The sequence below is a fragment of the Dicentrarchus labrax genome, unplaced genomic scaffold (assembly GCF_905237075.1).
Source record: "Dicentrarchus labrax unplaced genomic scaffold, dlabrax2021, whole genome shotgun sequence".
NCBI classification, from domain to species: domain Eukaryota; kingdom Metazoa; phylum Chordata; class Actinopteri; family Moronidae; genus Dicentrarchus; species Dicentrarchus labrax.
The window spans coordinates 13,879,712-13,905,599 of record NW_026136702.1 but is presented as its reverse complement, the minus strand read 5'-3'; the positions used below and the strand labels follow the sequence as shown (position 1 = coordinate 13,905,599).

The 25,888-nt window shown below is 40.6% G+C and overlaps 1 protein-coding gene across 3 annotated transcripts in view; it reads right to left on the bottom strand.

Moving 5' to 3' along the window:
- The window catches only part of adam12b (ADAM metallopeptidase domain 12b), a 78,423-nt gene extending 55,276 nt beyond the window's left edge, over nucleotides 1-23,147 (bottom strand). For 2 of the 3 annotated variants that reach the window (XM_051377937.1, XM_051377953.1), the window contains exons 1-3: nucleotides 22,587-23,147; nucleotides 9,012-9,133; nucleotides 7,073-7,146 (exon numbers count right to left, since the gene is read on the bottom strand). In XM_051377937.1, the coding sequence (XP_051233897.1) occupies nucleotides 7,073-7,146; nucleotides 9,012-9,133; nucleotides 22,587-22,701 (311 nt within the window). In that variant the 5' untranslated portion in view covers nucleotides 22,702-23,147. The remainder of the gene's footprint in view (nucleotides 1-7,072; nucleotides 7,147-9,011; nucleotides 9,134-22,586) is intronic. The other variant, XM_051377945.1, reaches the window with a different exon arrangement.
- Between the last annotated feature and the right edge of the window lie 2,741 nt (nucleotides 23,148-25,888).

Here is a 25,888-nt window from a genome sequence, read left to right as displayed (position 1 = left end):
TTTGGTGGGGATTGATATTTCGGGTACCAGTGAGACAATTAAATATGATCCTATGATCCAGGAAGGAATATTTGAGTACCAGATCAATGACTTTGAATGCTTTTCAAACACCAAAGCCCTGCACAGCGCTTTATAATACTATGAGGAAGGATTTTAAAACTCTGGAAAGTAATTACAGCGGCAATCAATTTGTCCTTTCACGACAATCACTAGGTAAACAATGGAAATGTGACAGATGGCCCTGTGTTGCCAGAGCTCTCTGTGCAGCCATCAGCCAGTTAGCCTAGCTTAGCACTAAGACTAGGGATGTCATGATACCATAAATTCATTAGTCAATATCAAGACGTGACATGAGAGCGTGGTATCAATCTTCACATCTCACTCTCCGCAAAAAGCATTTCCCAAAATGTTAAACTATTCTTTTAAATGAATGAGGCAAAAATATAAAATACACCACTGGACATCTGCTATACTGTATCATAACAGAAAATCTGAATAATTGGCATACACAAGTGCGGCGTAACAGCCAACAGAAACCCCTTGCTTGTAGGTGACTGGTATTTAACCTTGTAATAATGTGTGAATTGATTGTGACAGGCGGAGCAAAATGCCTTGGCATCCAAAGAAAAGACACACAGAGACTTGGCACCAAAGTCTGAGTACACATGCGCTGGCACCAGACAGCGGCCTGAGGTCCAGTGTTCCCCACTGGTGCCTTTGACAGGGTCTCAGGTTGCATGGTGAAAGAAGAGCTGCTTGGTGAAAACACAAGCACGCATGTGGAGAGCGTGGGAGGAAGGGATAGGAAGGGACAGCAAGAGATAGCGGTGCAGAAAAACCTAGATATAGACAGTAACAGCGAGACATGTGACAGGAAGAGAGCATCAACGAGCAACAACTCGATCACAGACCTGCGGGAACAGAGGAAGTGGGAGTGATGGAAGAGTTGGTGCAAGAGGCAGCAGAAGAGGAAGTAGACTGCCAAAGTCTTGCTTGTGAAGTTTGTTGCTGCTCTACATCCAGCATCCGTCTATTTCCTGACCTCATACGGTCATTAGGTCAGTACAGGTTTATCTAGACTGCATGAAAACCTATCATTACTGAGTAGTTACACATATAAAAGCTCCTTTTACAACCCTGATTAGGCATCAGAGTTGACAGCCAAACAAGCTAGCAGCCAGTTATTTTCCACATAAATAGTGCTGCTGAAAGGCAGAGCCACATACAGTTCAACTTATCTCATAGTCCTGACAGATCCAATTAAAGGAAACCTGGGATCTTTCTTTGTCTGTCCTGACTTGGTAATAATATTCCTTCTGTGTGGTACCACACATTGAGAGAGATCTTGGCATTGTCAGCTGTGTTATTGAAATGGAGTGCATCTTATTCCCCACAGAAAACACACTGAGGATGTTGCTATGGGGATTTTTTTTTGTCAAAAACATAATGATGTTGTTTAAATGTGGCCATGTGTTCCAAAAGGGCTCTTTTCCTCTTTTCTTTCCTGCCATAGAAGAATGAAAGGAAATGTTCTCACTGGGAAATGCACGGTCTTGTGCAGAGAGCTAGTTAGACTACGAACACATCCAGCTCATTGTGTTTCAATTGGGACTGAAAACAACTGACCCAAAATGACAATACAGTCTTAAAAGTTATGGAAGTATATTATCGACAAAAGATTTGAGTGAGCGCAAAACAAATTTAAGTGCTACTTTAATGGCCAGTGTGTAGGATTTAGTGGCATCTTGCTGTGTAGTTCAAGAGATCGCAACTTGCCCCCTTCGAAGCGCGAAGGAGAAACTACGTGAATGCTCCTATCTAGAGCCAGTGTTTGGTTTGTCCCTTCTGGGCTACTGTATAAACATGGCAGTTCAACATGGCGGCCTTCACAAAAGGCAACTCAACAAAATGTCTCATTGTAAGGTGACAAAAACATAACTTATATTTTCAGGCTATTAAAAATGATAACAAACCTATGAATATTATATTCCATTTCTGCCAATGGAGCCTCCTAAATGTTACACACTGGACCTATAAACCTTGAGAGCGCACAAGCACAGATTTATAGGAGTAGAATCCGATTTCTGTGGGAGAAAGGACTGAAGCGTGAGCATAACAGATGATTTTTTAGCAAGCGGAATCATGTTACTACATTTGAGCAAGAAATAGGAATTCCTACGCTGGTAATGATCAAAGCTGAATCCCTTGAGCTCAAACTGAGAGCGTCACCTGTTCAATTTGATCTGAAAGCCGAAGGGTCATTCTGTTAGATCCTGCCTTCTACTTTCAAAATAAAAGCTGGGACAGTTTAACCCACAGGTGGAGACAAAGAGCAGCATTTGCTGTCTATATTATTTCAAAAATTAAAAAACATTGACACTAAATGACTAAAATCACATCCAATTTGGATAGAATGTAAAGAAGCATATCATGAAGTGTTTCTGTGTTTGTATTACTGTTATTACTGTTACTGGTACAAATCAAAATGTATCCAGTATTGAAAAGTGTCAACTAGCTAAAGCTGGCATCAAATTGTTTCGTAATCTTGTTTTTTTCTGATTTTGATCAGAATTCTGTTAGTTTCAGACTATTTTGTACTATTTGTATTTATTGTGTGAGACATCATTATTTTGAAAGAATAACACATTCTTCCTCTTAAAAATGAAAAGAAACTTACCAGCAACAAAACACACAGTTGCTAAACTCAATACACTACAATACACAGGTTCTTGATGCAACAGCCTTACTTATTGAGACTAATAGCTTACGGTGGTTAATTCTAGCTAATTAAATTGCTGGTTAACTTACTCTACTGAGTTTTGGGACTTTATAACTCTTCTCTACTTCTGCTTCTTAAAACTAAAGGAAGTTTTTGTACTTACCTCTATCCCATAATTGTCACTTGTGGCCATTGTTCATTAAAAGTAAAAAGTTTTTAAATGAGATAAATCAAACAATAATGGGCCTTAGAAACCAGAAATTAGAATACTAAACGTAGAAAACTTAACTAAGTGGGCCAAACCTTACATCTTTGATACTTCTTTTCCCCCCTCTCTCTCTTTCACACACACACACACACACACACACACACACACACACACACACACACACACACACACACACACACACACACACACATACACACAAGCACCTTGGTCCCCCAGACAGTGCTATTGAAGTCTTTAATCAAGACTAATGTGGAATGTCCCATACGACCACCATTAATCATTTGAAGCTGGCCAACTGTGCCATTGATCAATGCTATACATCAAAGCAGCCGCTGCTGGCACAAGTCTAAATTTCTGTCCAGCTCTTTTTGTACTGTACCACAAGTCAAGTCTTAAATATTGTATATGACACAGCCATTCCCATTGCTCTTACAAAATAAGAAATGTGACAGAGTAATGGGAAAACATTTTCTCCTTTTCAACCATGTTAAGCTACTTATTTTAACTGAACTGGCATGTAGAACAAAGAAGTTTATATGAAATGGCATAAAAGACTGTTACAATTGAAATCAAGCAGAGACCCGGTCTAAGTCATGTGCTGCTCGGTTACAATGCTGACAAAATCCAAAATCAAAACTAACAGAGAGTAGAGTGCAAAGGAACTTTTACTCTGAACTGACTTTTTCAGCACAGACATTCACAAACAGGAACACTCTGAGGTTTCCAAGGCTCTTCTTTTGACTACTGTGATACAATTTTGGTGGTACCTTGTAAAACAGTAAATTTAAGAGACTATGAAATACAGAGACTGCCTATCTTATACAGACCAAGGGACTGGCAAGGACACAAACGAAGTGGCCTCTACCACCTGGGGAGATAAAATCCAGTCCAAGCTTTCCAGCAGTGAATGCAATATGCACAAGGTGGATAAAAACAAAGAGACTCTCTTAAACACACACACAATGGAACTAAATTTAGCCATATGCCACCTATAGAAACTTTCCTCACACACACACACACACACAGTGCACCCCGCTGATTTCTCTCCTCAGGAGATCTGTACTTGTCTTGCTGTAGCCAAGTTTTCCTGGGACAGGGCCCAGCGGCTAACAAACAGCAGTTTATTAATTGGATCTGGTAGCGTGTTTATATTGGTGAGGACTGAGATCATTTCACACTGGCCTTGGAACAGGTGTGCTCGGCAGCGGTGCCAAATGAGCAAACTGCACGGGCTCAGCAGATTCAAGCAAAAAAAGGATGAGCCTTCACAGGAAACCTACAATAAATCAGCACAAAGAAGCAAAACTTCCTAAGCTCTCCCTGCATTCATATCTATTCACATCCACAACACATAATGGTTGTTTGTTCTTTTTCCCTTGATTCTGCAATCTTCCATCTCTAAAACTCTAAATGTTTCGCCACATTTCTCCTTAAGTAGCATTAAAGTTCTCTTCTATAAGAGATACCATGCTTACACAGACTGAGATGTTTTTTGGACCATTAGACTAAATCAAAACTGCAGTGTTGGATATAATTTCATGATTTGGACTAGAACTGAAAATATTAAAGCATTAAACACTTCCAAAAAAAATGCAAGTGGGGACCTGTGTGCCATTCAAGCAGCAGATCTACTTCATACTACTTGGCACGTGTGCATTTTTTGAGCGGCATATATATACGATTTTGTTGTCGGTGTAGGAACCACCCCATACTGATGCTCAAGTTCGGTATCCAATCCAGCCAATTCTTTATGGATCATCAGTAAAACTGTGACCGCTGTGCTCCCTATTGAGCTCTATTAAAACGCAAACCTATTCCACACAGCCTTGCGGCATTAAAACTGTGGAGTGGCATTAAAAAGTAAGACGCTGCTATGAGTAACATGAAGATATCCACTGTGACAGCATGCGTCAGCAAGTAAAGCAAGGAGGGCAGCTTTGGGTAGGAAAGAAATATATTTGCGAACCTAACCTCTAAAGTGCTGTTATTATGAAAACTGCCTTTTAACTTCCACATTTTGCTGGAGATGAAAATAAACTGATATTCAAACCCTAAAAGGAACCACTTTCCTTAATGCTGAGCAATTCAACTATCAAGCATATCTCAGCAACGTTGGATTGGTTCAACTAACTTTAATGTGTGCAATATGTTACATTTAGGGAAATATATATTGTATATAGGAGTGGGACTCAGTGTTTCCAGATACAAAATATTACTGGAAATTAGCCCAAAAAATATCAAGGCATCCATACATCATTAGTAGTTCCCTTTCATGCGCCCTCATCTGTCCTTCTGCCCCAGACTGAACGGTTACAGCCCCGGCAAAACAGACCCATGTAGAGGTCACAGACCACCTGTTCTGAGTTGGCTGAACTGGTGAAGTGATATCAGAGGACACATCTGGCCTGACAGGGAACAAGCCGGATGGGAATGGCAGCATGCTCCTGGGCCTGGTGACGGATGACTCACAGCTGATGCTGAGGTCACTAGAGGTCACATGGAGAACAGTGAATGGAAGAGTCAGCCGGGACAGTGTGTTTCCAAAGAACGTGCTATTTCTGAACAGGGATGGGGTGGTTGTGGTTTTTGGTTAAATAGTGGTTTTAGATTTGCAATATTTCAGAGTGGTTGACAGTTATATGTCACATGTATAAGAGATAATGAATGTGTAAATTAAGCCTGGACAGTATCAAGGTATTACAGTATCCCAGCATATTTAGAAATCCTGATTATATGATTTTCAATACTGTCAAAAAATGATGCTCCTCTTTCTGGTGGATCGATGGTTGGTTTTATTTTCTGTTCGGATTTGAGTGGGTATCTTTGGGCAAAGAGCTCTGTGCTTGTCTCATAAGGTTTGTGGCGTTTCACATTGGCGTTTTAATAATCGCCACGGTCTGCCTGTGGGAAGAATGAACATGTAAGAGTCTGTCCATTCTTGATACAAAGTTCTTTTCGGCGTCTACTTTTCTCATTTTAGAGCACACCATGTGAAATTACTTTTCAGACTTGCTTATTTCTCCCAGTGTCTCTTATTTCGTCTCCTTTGTGTCACACAGGCTGTGATTATCTCACTATCTGAGTCAAGTCGCAATGCACATATTTGATTGGCTGAGTAGAGTGATGTGAGATGATTCTGGGCTGCTAAAAAGATGTTTAAAAAAGCTGCTACAATGACTTCAGCTTTTAAGGTTTTTTTTTTTGTTGTTGTTTTTTTTTTTAACCAAATACCATCATATACCATATACCCCGGTGAAATGTCAGGAAGTAATGAAGGTATGAAAATGTAGATACCGCCCAAGCCTTGTGTAAATCAATATTACTGAACTTTGACAACAGCAGTCGTTTTTCATTTTCAAACTCCGACTAAAGGTTCTGCGGTATAAAAAGGGGAAGCAGCAAGAAAATCTCAGCAGTCCCATTTGTGTTTGTTCTAGAGTTACCAGAGATGGAGGTCTGACCAGTTGTGGACTAAACCCATCATTCTAGTGTCAATATCTGTATCCCAAAGCAGCAGGGTAAAATATTATGTCTCCACTCCCTCTGAATAAGAAACATTGGCAGAAAGAAGACCTGAGACAGCGATGTCATCATTCTTGTTAGACTGTAAATTTCCCCGGACATGTAACCTTTACGCACTTTTTCTTCTGGCTTTACAACAGTCTTTTCTCTTTATAGGAAACAATTTGTGTGTGTATCTACATATTTATGAACTCCAAATGATCCCCACCCCTCGTTTCACAGTTCACTGTGTTGTTTTCCGCAGTCAAGAAGGGAGTGGAGTGATGAGAGGAGAGGGAAAGGAGGGGAGGACAAGCATGTCCTCGGAGCTCTCTTCTGCATTATTCTTTATCAGCTTTCATCTTTAGGCCCTTCAGAGAGACTGAACCATAAAAGAGTCCAATCACTAGGGGACATATTATTTTCTCCCTCCTTGAATACACTATATTATAGCCCAGACCCATACAACTTCTCCCCCTCTTGCATATATAAATCCAGCCAGCCATAGCTGGCAGTGTGGGTTTATCTATTGGCTCTGTATGTGATTATAATAATAAATATGAAGTTCCCTCTGTCCTGGTGAGTGTGGAAAGAGAATTAAAATTAATCAGTGGAAAACTCACTCATTTTTCTCCAGCAACAGAATCAGCTGTTCACCTTCCGCTTGTACCAGCAGCTGGAGTGACGCAGGATGTCTCTGCAACACAAAAAGATGATGGGAGTGTTGAGGTGGTGCCCGGATCTCACCCATCCTGCCTGTGGATCAGCATTTGTGTGAAGCTTCACCTTACTTACACAGGCTGTGTACCAGGCAGGATGTGGTAAGGCACAATAGTGTTAGAGGAACAGGAAGAAAGCTGCCACATCCTACACTTCCCAAGTCTGTGCACGTCACAACACGGCCTACTCAAGGTTTCTATCTGTACTCTGTCTCTTCAATGTTATAATCTTTTTTTTTTCTGTAATAGTGATTCAATTTATTCACATTCAGTGATTACCTTTATAGATATTAGTTTTAATTATTAATGACGAAGTCTGCAATTCCTACACTGGCTTCAAAATGCTCTTCTACTAAGTTACTGCTAATGCTTTGGCAGACTGTGATGACTTGCGTATGAGTATTTCGTGCCACTAATTCATGGCTGCCAGAACCCAGGAAATGAAGGTGATGCAGGAGATTTTGCTCAAAATGTCAAGTGCCTTTTTGAAATTTAATCCTAAATGAAATCTCAAAACATTTCCCAGCAAACAGCTCTAAGATGACTTGATGCCTTAAGAAAATTGTTATCATAAGAGTGCCCTTGCAGCAGGACAGAAGAAAAGTGTATTCATGCATGAGGAAATACAACAGGGAAAACACGAAGAAAGACATCTCAATGAGTGAGGAATAGAAATCACATCAGTTGATATTTCAGATGTACTGTGACATTTCTTAGATCTGCTGACCAGTGCCTTGAGGCCAATACTTTGCCACCCGGTCTGCAGCTCTGTCTGAGAGTCAGGGTGTCTATGTTTGTGTGTGAGAGTTATGTGTGTGTGGAGAGTGGATGTCACTGTAAGTAATGACTCTGCAATACTTTACGATTGCTTGATAACCCTCTATTGGCACAAGGAGCAGCTATATAAATCTGTTATCCGGGAAGGTTTAAGTCTTAGTGCAATAAGACAATCAAGCAGCTGCCCTAGCGGTCAGTTTAATATGGGAAGGGTCAGTTTGTAAGCAGTAGCTGGTGGTTAAACATATTTGATGTAGTTAAAAACGGGCTGCTTAATTAACTCCATGAAGCTAAAAGTTGCTTTTTTTCCCCTCATGCCTATGTGACATGTTAGTGATAACCAATTCAGCTAATTAACATCACTGCCCTTCCCCTACTGACTGAATTTGAGAGAGGAGCATATAAGGCTACTCTCAGATGGTGACTTCCCTGCACCAGGAAAAAATGTTTGATTGCTCAGGGAGTTCTCAACACCTACGCATTTCCCTCCTCTGGAAAAGTTTCCTTAAGTTGTGGTGGGGGATGCCGAATTTCAAACATTTTCTTTTTTCCAGCAGTAGTAGGTGGGACAGGCTGGTTTTCGTTGCCTGAGAACACAAATCTAGAGAGTCCAGAGAGGGTTGATTTGACTGTACATATGTACGAATGGAAAGAACACATCTATAACGTGTTGTAAGGCTACTTCATGCTCTCGAATATTTCTCACAGTGTCAGGTTCGTGAACTGCTGACTTGTAAAAACTGTTGAAAGGCTGGTGTGCTTCAGGAATAATTTCACAGCATGTATCGCCTATGGGGCAACTGTGTATTCAACAAACAAAAGAGGACGTACTTAAAAACAGAGGAGAGGGAGCAGGAGAGGAGAGAAACCACAACAGGATAAACAGAGCTGAGGAAGGGACTTTCTGCTGAAGAAAAAAGCAAGCAGGCGAACAGGGAATCATATACTGTGGTTATGTCAAACAAAAAGCCACACATCTGTACTTGGCTGAGCTCTTGGAAGCACACTTGGGAGCCAGCTTATTAGCATTAAGCTAGTACTGCTAAACAGCCTTGAGAGTATTTACCCCGGCTGGGAGCTGGCAGAGGGGTCTGCGCTCCTTGCCCTTCAGCAGCAGCGGTACGGTGGTCCCATAGCGCTCTGTTTTGGTTGCTTCCCCTCGCTGTTTAGGCTTGTCTGAACTACTTCCTGTAAAAAAAAAAGATAATTAGGGCAGATTAAATAGTTGAATAATGAAAATGTAACATCACACTACAAACATCCTACAAATGCTTATACAGTAGACTTTGTTAAACTGGCATGCAGACAAAGGGGTCAGCGATATAGGTCAAAGCTGCTCTGTAATATCCTCAATAATTCAAGCAAACCAAAAATGCTTCAGATAGAGAGAAAGCCTGTAACAAAGGCAGGGGAGCCTGAGAGGAGATGTGCTGTCCCCCAAAGGGCCTCTGAAGTAGGACCACATTCACAGACACATCAATAATAGATGCTCCCACACAGTTTATGGGGAAGTCAGCCTTTACAATATCTCCAGACGGTAGTGGAGTTAAAAAAAAAAAACAACTGCCAGGATAAAATTGTCCTTTCCATTTCTTATTTTTGTTTCTATCTTTGCCTCTTTCACTGTAGGTCAGAAACTAGCGCTGCAGTTTTCTGTTTCCTCCTTCTTTGCACTTTCTCTCTTCAACATATCATCTTACTCCTCTTGTCACTGAAGTAAAATTAGCAAAGTTGAAGCCAATTATGCTAACGAGCTCTTAAAGACTGCTCATTTGGGAGGCAAACAGAATGGGATGTATACATATATATAGCATAGGATGAAATATAATAAATCGGATCAGTGGCTTCAAGCTGAATGTGGGAATCGCAGTCACAATTCCCTCTACTCTCTCAGCTCTCATCCCTTTTCTCCCACAGACAACTGAGGCTGTCCCTAATGCTCCCACGGCCTTACTGGGCATGTCTGCGCTGTAGCAGGCCCAGCAGGCTTCCTGTGAAGCCCAATAAATGTTACAAACCCAGAGAGGACCTGTGGAGATGGAGTGGAGAGGGAGTGTTAGAGGGGAGGGGAGAGGTTGTTTGAGGTTTCACACTCCTGCTATCACCAAAGGAAGACCGAAAGAGCATGCTGTGTCTCTATTTACTGTACGTCTAAGGTCTAGGCCTGTTCCCTAATCCCTTGAGATACGCACATAAAGGATCTGTTTGTCTGCATGAGCATGTGTAGCGCCACGCGGGGTACAACAAGAGTTCAGTAGTACACTGAAAAACGATACTACTGTCTGACATATTTTGTTTACTCTTCTTCCCTCTCTCCTCCCGGCTGGCAGTGTCTTCATTTTCAAGCACTCTGTCTCTTAAAAGCCTGACGTTTCTTTTCTTTGAAGACGAAATTCAGCGAGGACTCCTGCACCACCACAAACTGCATTTCTTACATCTTCAAACAGTCTGTGACAGCGGTTGCTCTGCGCTCTCACTGTGGCCCACGACTCTCCGTATATCCACAGTGCATAATAAGCTAACAAGGGCATAAAAGGGACCTCCTCTATTTAATGGGGTATTTGAACATGTGCCGATGGTAGTTTGTTGGTTTTAGTGGTGCATGAAAACCGCGTTAGACAGACGGAGCAGCATGACTGAGACCACAGGCTGTGGCTAGAGTGCCATTAAAGAGCAGCTATAAAAGGAAAGTCATGCAGACGTCTTGCTAATAAAAGACACTTCCACTGATGTCCCTCGCAAATTCATTTAGATCTCTCAGATACTGTATGTTAATTGAATACCAATGCACAGAGGAAACTGAAGCAGGGGTATGCTAGGAACAAACTAGTTCATACAAGATGTCATCAGACCGACTCTGAGGGCAAAAGCGTTTATAGATGTTGTGAGTGGTCACACTCGAAAGAAAGAGGTGGGGGGCCTGAAGCACAATGAACTGCACTCTTTTGGGCAATCTTTCCTCAAAGGCATTCATGCTGTTGCACTTGTTTGTTCACAGAGAAAGTGATGGAAGAAGTTGTGTGAAGAATAATAAGGAAATCTTGAGAGAGAAGTTCAATTTCTGCCTTGTTTTTCACTTCTACACACTTGCAGCGTGAAGTGCGTGCCCTTGTTCGATTGCTGCTTTCTGAACATGCAAATTCAAGCACTTTGTTAGAAACATACTGACCCCTTCAATGTGTGATTTAATGTTTATGTATGTGTGTGCAAGAGAACCGAATGCTGTATGTGAGCTTGTCAAGGTTTTTGTGTGCACCAGGGCTCAAGCTGGATAAAGATTAAAGTTTATATACTGTAGTTTATGCTGCAACACCCGTCATTGCTCCCCAAAAAGAAGCACTCCCTTCAAACAGCAAAGAAATGTGACATTCATGATCATTCTCATGGGCTTTATCCTCTTTGGGAACCTTTGAAATTCAAACTAAAACTGGGTTAATCCCATATGTTTTCTGGAGAGTATCTTGATTGCTAAGCCAACCACAGTTGTATCCCCATATTGGACACAAGGGAAAATCAGCTGCGGGTCATACATCTAAAAAACACAAGTCTGTTTGGCAGCCAAAAACATCTTTCCCCGACTCTCTCTTTAAATAGCCTCAAAAAAACCAAAGCTCTTTTAAGCGAACTCCATTTGGACCATCTCACAAGGATGATTCGTTTCTGCCATTTTGGCATTCCACCCCGAACATGAGTGTATTACTAATTAACTGGTAGGTAATGTGAATTCAAACAGGGCCTGAAGTCCACTTTTCTCAGCAGGGAAGTGACACAGCCAACAATATAAACAAACAAAATGAGCTGCAATTACTTCAAACTGAGGGCGCTGCGGACAAAAATCAAACACATTACGCACACGTATTTTACCTGCTGCATCAGAGACCTTTACTGATGACTTTCACATTTATTTGTAGATTTATTTATTCATCTTTTTTGAGGAGAAGGGTGCATATATTGTGGGGGTGATTAAAGCGAGGCAGCTATACATGCATAATTAATGTGCTGAAGAATGCATATGTGCAGCATTATCTGCGTTCCCTTTAGTCTACAGCAGAAACAGAATACACCACTTTTCATTCACAGCTAATACTGTGTCTGCTCAATCAGCAATGTTAACGTGGGGTTCCTCTCTTGAGATGAACAAAAGAATAAACAACGTAAGGAAGGTCAAAACAGGGGGATGAAGGACATGTAGTAATCTATAGGCAATGTGCTGAGGGAGTACAAGAGAGCGTGAACATCACAGCGTGACTTAAAAAAACCTCCTGCAATCTGATTATCCTAAAATGGCATTTGCATACAAACTATGTGTAACATACGGTGTATTTTAGAGAAATTGTTACACCCTGCAGGTTTAGATTTTTTAGCATAGGAATAAAAACCTTTTAATTGAGTTTACTCTCGACCTTGGAAAAAGCAGTTCTCACAATATCATGTAATCAAAAGCTACCAAATTGCCTTTGTGAGTGACATTTTGTTAACTGCTGTTTTTCAAAGTTATGACTGAGCTTTAATGCTTTGGTTTTCTCTATGAATTATTTGATCTATAAAATAATAATAAAAATTACATAAAAATGCCCATCACATTTACCTGAAGGCCAAGACACTGTATTCAAAAGGCTTGTTTTGTCAAAAATCCAAAGGTGTTAGTTTTACTGTTGTAGAGGAGTAAGAAAACCAGAAAATAAATCAAATATTAAAATCTTTATTTAAAAAAAAAAGACTTAATTACTATTCTGTTGTAAAAAAAAAACTGACACAGATTATCTCTGTCAACTAATCAGCCTATTTTTTCAGCTCTATTGTAGAAGTGTTATAATTGCCTTATTGTACAATATTCATCATTACTACCTAAAGTATATCATCTTTGCTGCTGATACTCCTGAAATGGACGAACAGAAGAATCCTAAAGTTCAGAGCACAGAGATACAGTAGACAACAGGAGAAATGATGAAGGCTGGTTAGTAGTGTTAACGCCTCCTGAACCCTACTACAAAAATACTGGTATCTAACAAACTCAAAATCAGATATTTTATGTTGCAAATGCAAACTACATCTGTCTTAGTTGCTCTTAACCACACAGGCCTTATCCCTACAGCTTTCAACTGAGGTCAAATATAAAAGCGAGGAAACACAACATGGCCCCAGAGATGTGACTTTTCAGTTATTCCTCCACACAGAGAACAGACCTTTAATAACAGCAGATCAGAGGATAAGAACTCTGATTATGGATTTGATAATAGCAAAGATTTCATGTTCAATATCTTCAGAGCAGCTGCAAACCAAGCCCTCCAAGCCTCCAATCAAACCCCTGTGATGCTCTCAAAAGGGGAATCTCTGCCAATAGTGACTCACTGGAGGAGCCTCTTTAAGAGAAGAAAAGGAAAATGAAGGTTTCACTATTATACACAAGGACAAGTGTCTTGTGCCAAAACGCTGACAAGCAACACGCAGCAGAGGTGAGTTCAACTGCTGCAATTGGATTCGATGGAAATCTGGCTCTAACCTTCTAATCTTGTGGGAGTGCCCACTGTATTGATCACACATATTGATCACAAAACAGCAACATATTGAGCCAAGCTGAAACCACTCCATGGACGTGAGATAGGTGGTATTATCAGTGTGGACAGTTTTTTCATTTTTTAAATGTTTTTTTTTTCATTTACTGACGTGTTGGAAATATACATGAAATAAAATATATGAGCACCTTAGTTCTGCAGTGTTTTCTACCTTTGTGAAGATAAAACTTCTGTTGAGAGAGGTTCAATAGAGGTGTTGATTCAACTACCAAAGATTCATATAAACACTACTACTACTATAAACATTGGCTATTGATTGTTTAACATTCTGTAATGTGGCAGCATTTTTACCTGCCCATGTATATTTGCAGGTTTACATTTACAAAAATGTAAACCTGCCAATATTCAAAGTAATACACTAATATTGAGAAATACAATTATTCTCTTTCTTGCTTGAATCTAGAAGGGAAGAATTATATCACTCTCATATCCGTCTGTTAAATGTGAAGCAACAATCAGCAGCCAACTAGCTTAGCTTAGCTTAGCAAGGGAAACAACTAGCCTGTCTTAAGTCTGCTCATCATTGCCACTAAAGCTCACTAATGGTAATATATCATTTGTTTATTATTTACAAAAACTGTAGTGGATAAACCGAAATGACAATTAGTGGGTTTGTGAGAGGTGACATGCTCAACTGCTTGTTGCCTGGGTGCAGAGACTTCCTGAGGTCTTGTTGTTACCATGAGGTAACCAGGCAAATTTCCAGATTAGAGTGGTATTGATCTTTATCGCTAATAAATCACAGTTCACCAAATCCCAGGCTTGGTGTTTCAATCCCCAGTCCATATGTTGAAATATCAATAATAAGATTGTGCCTTTCACGTTTTTTCGCAGGTTTTGCAGATCCCATTGTTTCTCCTATGTGCTTGGAAGGGCAGTGTACTGTGCAACTGGATGCCACTAAGTCATACACACTGTGTTATTAGTCATTAGTAGGTACACTACAATATTATACACAAATTGTTACTTGTGAACATACCTGGGGCTGCACATGGCATAAGAATGAGAAAGAGAGGAATAAGAGTAAAGAAAGTACAAGAAGCCAGTGATGCTTAGTTCACTGATTCAGTGAAGTCTTCTGGGTTTTCTTACTTCTGCCTCAGATGCTCCAGGTTCATTCTCATTCTCATACACAGAAATCTGAGGATTAAAGATGCTAAAATGTTTTCATCTTTTGGGTCAAAGTGGAACAAAGGAGCTCTAAAAACACATTAGTGGAGCTTTCTGTATACATCCAATTACTGATTCCGTATGAAAACACCACTGACCTAAATACAGCAACGGATGCTACACCTACAATGTGCCCTCGGAAATAAAGAGCCCTTAACAAAGAGAATGGCGAATGAGGCCGCTTTGAAACACGGTGCAGCTCATGACTATCTTAATAGAGTCGTTCCTGGAAGTAAAAATGGAATCTACCTTTGAAACATCAATTGGAACTTGATACCTGTGAGGTTGTCATGGCATTTATTTAATTAGCAGGTAGTCACTCAGAGAAGCAGAAAGACATCAACATAATCTTTAGAAACTGTCTGCCATATTACAGGTTGTCACAGTGAGTCTTGTCACAATGTGAAACTCAGCATTAAACAAAAAGCCTGGGTTTCCTTTCATAACAAACACTCTTCCTACCAGCACATCAAAGACAGCATTTTACAATTCCTCTTGTTAAAAGGCCCACGATGAATCCTTTTTTATAAACAGTAAAAAGAAAAAAGCCCTGCTGCTGACACAGCTCATCCTCAATATGATGTTCCTAGACTAATAAAAGACATACAAAAGAAGACAGCATTGTTTAAAAAAAGGAGTACGGCTGTAGATCTCTGAAGTGCTAGCTACTTTGCTGCATATGAATTGATGTTTGATGCTAGAAGCAACTTAAAATAAGTCATCCAGTGAAACATATGTATAGGCTTCTATTCTCTGTAGAGAGCAAATGCACAAATGTATTTTTCATGTCTGCGTTTCATCTCGAGCAGCATAATGAACTGGCTAGCTTTCACTATGTTAGTTCATGTTCTCCAGCAATAAGATGGAAATTACAGTATATTCAACAAGACACTGGCCAGAGCTGTAATTTCCAAGCACTTTCAATGTTCAAAGACAAACTCTGAAAGCTGTCTTCAAAAATGTGTGGATTTATTTAGAGATGACGCGGGAGGGGCAAAAATATCAAATTATGTTTCTGCCTCAATCCATGTCTGCCAGCCTTTTAAAGGGGTAGAAGAAACAAGCTTCTTAGCTCTTTACTGTTGTACGTTGTCGATTCTGATCTGATTTCACAACAAGATGTCTTAACATGTGGTAGTGCTGATGGGAATGTCTTCCAAAGTAATGGATACAATGTCTTTTGTAATCCAAACCATAGTCGTTGAGATATTTGGACCAAAGTGGTGGACCGATCAACCGACATGGGGACATAGGGTCAGACTGCTACACTCCGGATCAAATGGAGCAAATTTGTTGTTTTTATAAGTGAGTACATTTCCTGTGTTTTCAGCAAAGTAATAATATCCTGACTCAAATGAAGTACTTTTTCCACAACTGCACTCTGGCTCCTCTACTACCAGCGTACATGGATAACAGAAAAGGGTCTAGTGGATGTGCTAAGTTGTCCAAAGCAGAATGAAATAGGTACAAACAAAAACAAAGAGAGGGTGGTTTTCAATATGACTCCCAATGAAGAACAACATCATGAGCTTATTATTTACAGTGGGAAAGACCAGGCTGAGAGACAAAAAAACAAAGACTCCCAAAGGCTTTTGGAGGAGCTGAGAATTTGAGTGTTCCCTCATTGCCTGATTTCAACAGTCCCTCCCTCTATCAACTCCCTCATCGCTCACTTTCCCCTATGATGACACGCTGGAGTAATTAGCACTGAAGTTGAGAAGGTGTTAATCCTGGATGTGGGACCCCCAAGATCCAATCCAAACAGAACAGCCCATTATTGGCGTGATAGAGTAAGTTACGAGGTCAGTGACTCACAGTGAAATAACGGTAATAGGAGACTTCTCAGGGTGGGTTAGTGAGATTTGCTTGTGTCCTGTTCCCATCCGGTGGGAGCAACAGTGGGAAAGCCAATTCCCATCTTGTCTTGCACAGATTTGGGCATTATGTCTCAGAGCTATGGGGATTTCATCATGGAGGATTTGTGGATTAACAGAAACTTATCACACATGCCGGGTCACCTAGCAGCCATTTGTGGGGGAGACGGGGTTTCAACGAATATGGATTTTTACCAATGCTAGCGGCACGGCTCTATGGATGGCAATGTCGATCAGTCGGTCGGGATTGGTGGGTTAGATTGCCATGGACTTTTGTGCTGACATTCAGGGATGAATCCTACTGACTTTGGTGATCCCTTTCCTTTTCCCCTACGGCCATCATAAGATTGACATTTATGGTGAATGAAATGTCTCAAATACTATTGGATAGATTGCCCTGGGATTTAGTACTGATGTTCCCCTCAGGAAGAATTGTAATAACTTCGGGTAATGCTCTGACGTTTCATCTAGTGCCATCTTCAGGTTGAAATTCAGGTAAAAAAAAAAACATTTTTCAAATATTTTGGTTCATGAAGAAATAGAAAACTGATAGCATTCCCCATTGGCTTTAGGCTAATGAGCACATGCTTGTTAGCATGCTTGCTCACATTAACATTTAGCTCAAAGACCCAATCCCAAAATTTCTTTGCATTCACATTAAACCAAGATCTCCAATGGATTTTAAGATTTTGCATGATTATTTGTTTGAAGATACTTATATTTATGGGCTTCTTTCCCCGTTTCATACTACAGTCCTCCAGTTCGCAAAGCATTCTGGGAATTTTTCTTCTACCACTCTGTTTGGAGGGTCAGATCATAGTTACAGAAACTGAAAAATCAGTTCAGAATTAAGCGAGTTAGAAGAGAGGCAAGTCTGTAGTTAAGTCTGCATCTCTCAGTATTGTTAACTAGCAAATGGGACACCACACACAACAGAGGGGTAGGGCCAAGTGAAGGCCCATGTACAGCTTTTAAACCCTTGGGTTGGCTTTTAGACAATGAATTTATCCAAAGATCTATAACAGGCTAATACATTCAAAACTATATTTATTGAATATATATTCATTTGATACCAAAAACACAAAGAGCAAAACATTCTGTATTTGTCAGGATTTTGTAAAACACGCGAGGAAGGAAATTTAAGTAGTTAAGTAGGGGCAACCCCACAACACACATGCACACGTACACATATTGAGATCAAGAGGTCCCAAATTGCTGTGGGCAAAGGACAACCAACCTCTGCCTCAAAGGTCTTTCTTTACAAAGGTGTTCACTCTATATAATACTCTCTCAGCAGCTTCTATTCCCTCCATCAAAAACTACCACAATATAAAGGCTGATGGCTTAAGAGCACGGCTAGACTCCAGTCAAGAACGTCTCACAGTAAATACACTGACACAGAGGTGTGATGACCTTTCTGTTGTGAAATTATTGATGAGGGGCGACATTGTGAATCAGCCCGCTGTGCAACTGTGGATTATATTGTTGCATCAGTCCACTGTCCTTACTCTCATAGCGAAAACCTAATATATCTTGAGATGGGCGCTTCGTCAAAGGAAAAGACAAAAACAAGCAACCGCTGCTCTAAAGAATTTATATGTTCACCAGCTCTTTTGTGCACGCCAAAATACTCCATATTTCTTCTGATATACCTCTGGCCTCTAATTCATTTTAAACGTGAGAACTGACAATTGCATGCTTGCCCCCCCCTCGCAAATCCAATATCTGCTTTCATTCTGTGTTCTAGCATCAATATCAGCCGCTTGCTGTTCAGATATGTTGTAAAAGCATTGACTCTATGTTCCATTCCTACTCTTTCTAATCTATTCATTATTAATTTCTTCCTCTCTTTGCTCCACAAAATTTCTGAGAAAATTGTCTATCCCACAAAAATATCGGTGTTTTACCGAGAGAATGACACATTCAATCACTGCAGTAAATGGATGAGAGAGGTAGGTAACTGTCTTTGCACCTGTCTCTGTGTCTCTTCTGGTTCGCTGGCGGCTGATGCAGATCGGGAGGGGATGCTCCCACCCTCATCTATCCCATCTATGACTGACTGCTGTCTATCTATCTATCTATCAGGTGGTGGTCTCCAGCTCTGTTGCTGTCTACCACCCAGATTCCTCAAACGTTCACAATACACCTCTCACACATTTTTCTTTCTTTCCCCTCTCTCTCATCACCCAGTCATGACATCTGGGATTACTCAGAGCATTATTCCATGTGTGCATGTTAGTTTCTCAGATTATCACACAGCAGTAAACATTTCTGAGCCGCGCATGCCGCTGGTTTGTATGTTGTGTGTTGTGCTGCCGTCTCATAATATCGGCTTATCTATTATATCTGTGATCCTGTCATCCTCGGGGCAGAGCGACACGTGGTGAGCTGGAAGAAGCTAAATCACACTGATGGCTATAATGACCAATGATGCTTAACAGAGGGAGACGTTTCTAACTGTGTCTGTCATTCCCTCGTGGCCAACAAATCAATGCCAGCCTGGCCTCAAAATGTCAGGCGACAGCCACCCCAAGGGTTTGAAAGACAGACCAGGGTGAGGTTATTTCCTAAATGGTTTTAGCAGAAAGCGGTTGTTTTAACCCAGATGGCAGCCATACGTCAGTGCTCTACCACAGACCTGAGGACGGGTGCTGAGTTACATTTTAGGAAACTGTTCTGAAAGGTGGGCTACGCACCTGAGAGGCCAAAGGGAGTGTGCATGAATTTCTAAGTGTTTCAATGTGCTCAGGGCAGATTTTATTCTCCTCTCTGCCAGTTTGTTTAGACAATACAGACGTTCTAATCTTTCTAATTAATTCTGTCTGATGCTGCTGTTTGACCAGATAATATCCACAAATCTAATCCAGGTCATTTGGTTCTGTCTCTAATTATTTATTGAGCCTCTACCCAGAAAATAGATCAGACCCTCAGAAAACCAGTTGATATGCAGAAGAGAGACAAAAAGAGACAGACCCACAGAGCGATTCATCAAAGATTTGTAAACACAGCCTGCTTAATTCTTGCCCTTATGGGACTTCTCTTAGTTTTGCTTTTAGATTTTTTGAAAGCTAATGAGCAGACAGCCAATTCAAATACTGATCACCTGATTTTAACTTTGCAGATTCTTTCATCATTTAATTACAGCGACATTTATACAGAGGAACATATTTTAATACTGCTTTAAACAGGAAATGTGTTAATATTCTAAGATTCACTCAAGAAGCCATCAATCAACCTTTTGATCATTTCAAGTATTCTTTCTGATCTTAAAAAAACAGGGACAAACAAAACCTTTTCTTTCAAGCTTTGAGCAAGAGGAGCTGAACAAAATGTCAGCATTTCACACACACAAATTCACACTTGATCATTTGCTACAATGGCATATATTTGGTAAACAGCCTTTGTTTCTCTTGTGCTACACCAAACACAACTCTATGCTTACCGGGGGAAGTGTGATTAAATCTACCTGTTAACTTGTACAGTGCTTCCACTTGTTGAATTCTTCTTAAAATAATACTCTAGTAGTGGAATATCACTGGCTTCAAGTGCAGGATATACTTAACATAACACCTCCAAATCTCTGCAGAGATAACCCTTACTGTCTGATGCATCATTTAATTCAGGAACTGCTAACACTGCTTAGTTTTTAACTCTATCCAGGTAGCCGATTGCAGCTGATTGCTGCTGTGCTTAGAAGTACTCTGACACTGGAGGACTCAAATATGGAGTTTTTGGGGGTGGAGACTTTGGTTGATTTAGGCAGCACTCAGGCTAGCTTTGGGCAAGTGTCAACCCATGGCATCGGCCCAAGTTTGGGTGATTTTGGCAGGGCACTCATCACAAATCTGGTTAAAGTCAAGCAACCAGTCGTGTCGGATTCAGCCCACTGTTGAACCAGTCCGTTCAGGCAAAATAGATACCTTCCAACCGCTTTACACTTAACATACATCCTGAGCTGCATATTACTCCCAGGCATCTTGTTTTCCCTGGTGATGAATACCTGCTGTTCCTCTAATGTGTAAATTCATCTTTCACTACTTAATTTCGTTAACATTTGGCCAACGTGACTGTCAGTAGCAAGCGGAAAGCGAACAGCTGTGTTCTGTGTCAAAGTCCAACATTTTCCCATTCAATCACCTCTACCTTCTTTCTCTGTGGACTCTATACCGAGTCACACTATGTCATAATTGTTATAGCCACTAGAGGGATTTGTCACTTATACGTAAATATATGTAATTTGGGGGAATTTGCTGAAATAACAGATGCTGTCTTTTATTTTGGGCAGGGGGTAAGTCTGAAGTTAAGAGCCCCAGTCATCATACTACTCATAAACCATGTGTTTTTGATACTGTTTTTGCTGTACTATGAATATTACATTGTCACTGTTTTACACTACATTAATCTTTCTTGAATGGCATGTTAGACCAATCCACCTCATAAACATTTACATTTAGCATGCAAACTAGAACATAAACAAATTCAACAGAATATTCCTGGGGCTAGTTTGTCTATCGACAGCTCCTGTTATCCCAAACTCCATATAAAAACAGAAAAATCTGTAGAATTTCTGAATTGAAAAAATGCTTTGCTATAGCTATTTACTCCGAAATAAACCAATCCAAACAATGTTGTCAGAGAACTGAGGGAGAGTCTGCCTCAAGGAAAACCTCTCTAGCTTCTTTCTGCTTCACAAACTACAGCATCCTAAAGCCATTGCAGCTCGGTCTCCACCGAGGTGGAGGGAGGCCATGACAAACATTTCAGAAAGAAGCTGAAGTCAATATCCTGCTGACATCAAAGAGGTGGTATGTACTGCCCTATTTCAATACTCACGCAACCCCTTAAAACTATTTTTACTCCGTGCTTTCATATATCAGCTAACCCTCTGAGTGAGAGCTCTAATGACCCCACATTGAGATGATGTGTGCGGTAAACATGGGTAATTTTCATTGAAGCTTTGCTGTAATTTGTGAGGTACTATTAATGATGCACCCTCAGGCTTCACGTTTGTTAGCACAAAATCAGCAACAATGAGCAGTACATGCATGTTTTAAGAAAGAGAGCGATTCTGCATTGCATTTAAATTTTGCTGGCTGAAATTCATTGACGATATGACTCAAACTTCTATTTTTACCATTAATGTGGACATTTCTTAACTTTACCTCCTCAGGACTTGTGAGCACTGAGCTCCTATGGTACCCTCTCACATTGTGATGATGACATGCAATAGTGTTTTAGAAGTACACTCTACAGAGTCTCTGTCTGTATGCACTGGAGTCAACTGAGGTTAAGAGATGAGTTATTTAGAGTCTTCTCTATAATCTATGATTGGTGCGTGCCTGCCAACTTGTCAAAATCTACAGAAAACAGTTTGACAGTCCAACACATGTAAAACTTAAAATATAGAGTTGAGGGGGGCTGTTTTTATCTTTGCCACGTACCACATACAAACAATCTTTATCCTGGCACACACTCTGCATCTCACACACACACACACACACACACACACACACACACACAATACGCAGTTATTACTGGCTTTTTCATTCAGAAGATAAAAGTTTAGCTTCATAAAACAAACATCCTGTTTGGTTTATATTTACAGCCTAAAGATGACGCTCTATCCTCCTGGATGTTAAACTCATCTGTCCACACTTCCTTTTATTGTTCAATCTGAGCAGAAAGATGGATCTAAACAAACAAACTCTTTCCCCTTCTACATTTCCCCAATGTGAGAGAAGAGCTGCATGAGAAGAGAAATGTCAAAAAATGGTTGTATTTAAGTGTCCCATCAAGTACATCTATAAAAACGATGAGATTAGTTCTTTTACATATTAGTATGCCGGTGAACTACAACAAGATAACCCTCTTATAAAAGGTACTTACACTGCACGAACATACATGAAATCAACTCCAAACATGCTCAGTTGACCAAGACTGGGGCTCAACATCTGCAGCATTATGTGAAAACAAGCCAAGTCACTAAAGACAGACATCATACCAGCTATGTTACCTACTCACCCTCCTGTATACTGTGAACCATGCTGTCCGCATTTTTTGTTGCCGTGGACAGGCACCAGACGCGGAGAGCGAAGATCAGAAAGGCAAAGTTCTTCCGCCGCCTCCAGGTTCTCATGATGCCCGGGCTCGGTGGGGGTGAAGCCGGGGAGGGGGAGAAAGCGCTCCGGTCAAACTGCGTTATTAATGCAGCACGACCAGACACTTCACACAGGGGACAGGATGGAGGATACAGGTCAAAGCAGTTCACAGAGATGTATAGTGGGTTTAAGATGGGGGGCTAAGAGGGACAAAAAAAAAAAAAAAAAAAAAAGCTTCACCACCAAGAGTCCAAGATGCGGCAGGCTGTCATTTAAAAAAAGAAGCTGTCAAAAACTTTTCCTTCCTACCCCAGACGTTTGGCGGGCAACTGTCTGGGGGAAAAACGTTCAAACACATGTGTTAGCTAAAGGGTTTTTTGTGTGTGTGTGTGTGTGTGTGTGGAGGTGTTGCCCATGTGATAGGGTTATGGCAAGGAGCGGTAGAAAAGCCAGAATGAGAGAGAGGATGTTGGAGAGTAGTGAAGCGGACCTACCATCCCCTCTCGTACCGGAGCAGCCACACTTCGCCATGTGCGCCTCACACTCCGCTGGGTCCTAAAGCCGGACAGATATTGACAAATCCAATTAGCTAGTTGCCAAATCCAATCTTTTACCCATTTACCCACCTAATGCGTGTTAGGGAGACGGAATAGCTATTCCATATCGAAAGCTCAAGTCTAAATCTACACCAAGAATCAGTGAAGGTGTGTTATTATCTGCCCCCCTGCCACAGCTAGCAGAACATAGCTAACGTTACTTACCATAATGTTACATCAACAGGGGAAGAAGACAACGGTCAGCTAACTGTAGTCAGCTAACAAAAAAAAAATAAAAATAAAAAAATAAAAAATGTGTTGTGCAGAGAAATAATATTTAATTATATATGTTATTATTATACATTAGGCGTTACTATATATATATATATATTAATTTTCAACTTACAATTACATTATATTTATATATATATAAATTGTGTATATACATGTATACATATATAAATATATACAAAACAATCACAAAATATCTTAGCAGGAGAGATGTCTGCAAGGCTGTTTAAAAGATAAAATTACAGACATTTTGTAGTACAACACAAAACATATATTTATTTATGTTTGGTAGAAGGTGAGAATTCAGGCATTGTGTGATGCTGTGTTTTCCCAAGAAGCACAATCATTTTAGTAAATAATGGATTTGAGTGTTGTTAGACTCCACATTCAAAAATGACACCATAAATTGTAGAGAAGAAACAAAACATTATACATTTTCCCAGAAGGTACACGTTATTCATGAACATTTGTTGTTGTTGTTGTTGTTGTTATTGTTGTTGTGTAAATGAATTGTATAGACCAGTCTTTTCTCCAGTCTTTTACTTGTGCTGGAAAATATAGTATGGAACACTATGGTAAATTGTGTGGAATGAAATCTATGAATGTACGCTGATGGGATTACAAGTTCACATTTAAAAGAATGTTAAGCTTTTAAACCTGTTGATTCCTAGTTCCCACAACGTTCATTGTCACGAGTAAGGTTTGTAATGTTGCAGTGAAATAAAAGCACTTAATAATTCAGTTTCCGTGTGAATATTATATATTTTAAATAGTATTCAGCGATGAAAATAGTGAGTCACCCCTCATTTTGCTATACCCCTGGGATGAGATCGTCTCTTCCTTTTCTCTATCTCTGTCCACACACACACACACACACACACACACACACACACACACACAAACTGTCATCACCATGGCCCCATCTGTGTTTTGCGCTGGCTACCTGGTCTGGTTTAGTCTAATCTTTTTTAGTATGTGTACGCTGCGGGCAAAAAAGTCACAGATGTCTCTGCGCAGGCATCGGTTCACTCCACTAAGGCTTCAAACTGCAAAGAAAAGGAAAAATTGCAGTGCTTTGCCTGAGCTGACATTGGTTTAGTTTTGTCCCTAAAATCCCACAGTGTCCTGGTGTGTCTGTGTATCATCACCCTAAAAAACAGATATTTTTTTGTTGTTGTAACTATTGAATTGGTTCTCTTTTGCCTGTGTTTTTGAGTGACCTCCTGTTGCTAATTTCAAGGCCTGCATACAATAAATATTGTAGACTGAAATTGGCAAGGCTATTTGTATCGATGTTACAATCACAATCCTAGAAAACAGAGCCGCTGCTAGAAAGAGATGTCCATAAGGCCAAGATATTCTGATGAGTGGCAGTAAAATGACTAAACAGATACAGTCAGTGGCACTGCTTCAATAGACACAATTAGCCCTGTAAAGTCAGCTAGTGTTCTCCTTTTCTATGCCAGGCATATCAGCGCTACCCTCAGGGCATCTGAGTCATTCAAGGCCATTGGGAAGCCAGTCGGGGGGGCCTCAGAGCACATAGTCCACATTATGCGGAGATAGCAATGTGACATACAGACACATGATGCCTCAGAGAGAGAGAGGCTGACTGACAGGAGCCCTTCTCCTCATAAACAACTGCCTGTCAGTCTCTGCTCATCATCTGGAACCAGCCTACATGGCAGGAGAGCAATTCTCCCATGTGGATTACTCTTTAAAAATGGCCTTGCTGGCATCAGTAAAGTCAGTGTATAACAATACCGTTTACTACATGCAGTATGTTGCTTGCTGGATCCAAGAACCTTGCAGTACATGGCAGCTGGTCCATCATTTTCATACTGGAGGAGAATGAACAGCAGACTAAAATTCACCCTGTAGTCAACATTTAACCTAACATTTTGTTTGGGATTTAAAACACTGTCAGTATTTACTCTGCTCACCAAAGGTCTGCCACAACAGTATGTATTTATACAGTGAGTTTGTCTGAGACCTGTGGCACATGTCCTTCCCCTGTTCCCTCCTCATCCCAACAGGCTCTGTTTAAATGCCACAGAGATGTCAGTCACCTTTATGGGCTATATGTGGACTGCGGTCCCAGGCAGTTCTCAGAAGTCTCCTCTCTTATTACAATGTCATCTCTGGTTTAGAGCTCTGTGACAAAGGCCCCTTTCATAGGCGCTGTGTGTCTCCTGAGTTCGATTAGCTTGGAATTCCACTGTTCCGGATGGGAGGCTACAGTGGCCTCAAGGCAGACGCGAAGCCAATGACGAAACATGGTTCTCCCCTCTCCCACTTTATAAACACCTATAGTACTGTACCAATGACAGAATCAAGGTGCTTTGCTCAGAGCACTGAGACTCAATTTCCTGGAAAATGACACTATTTCTACAGTGAA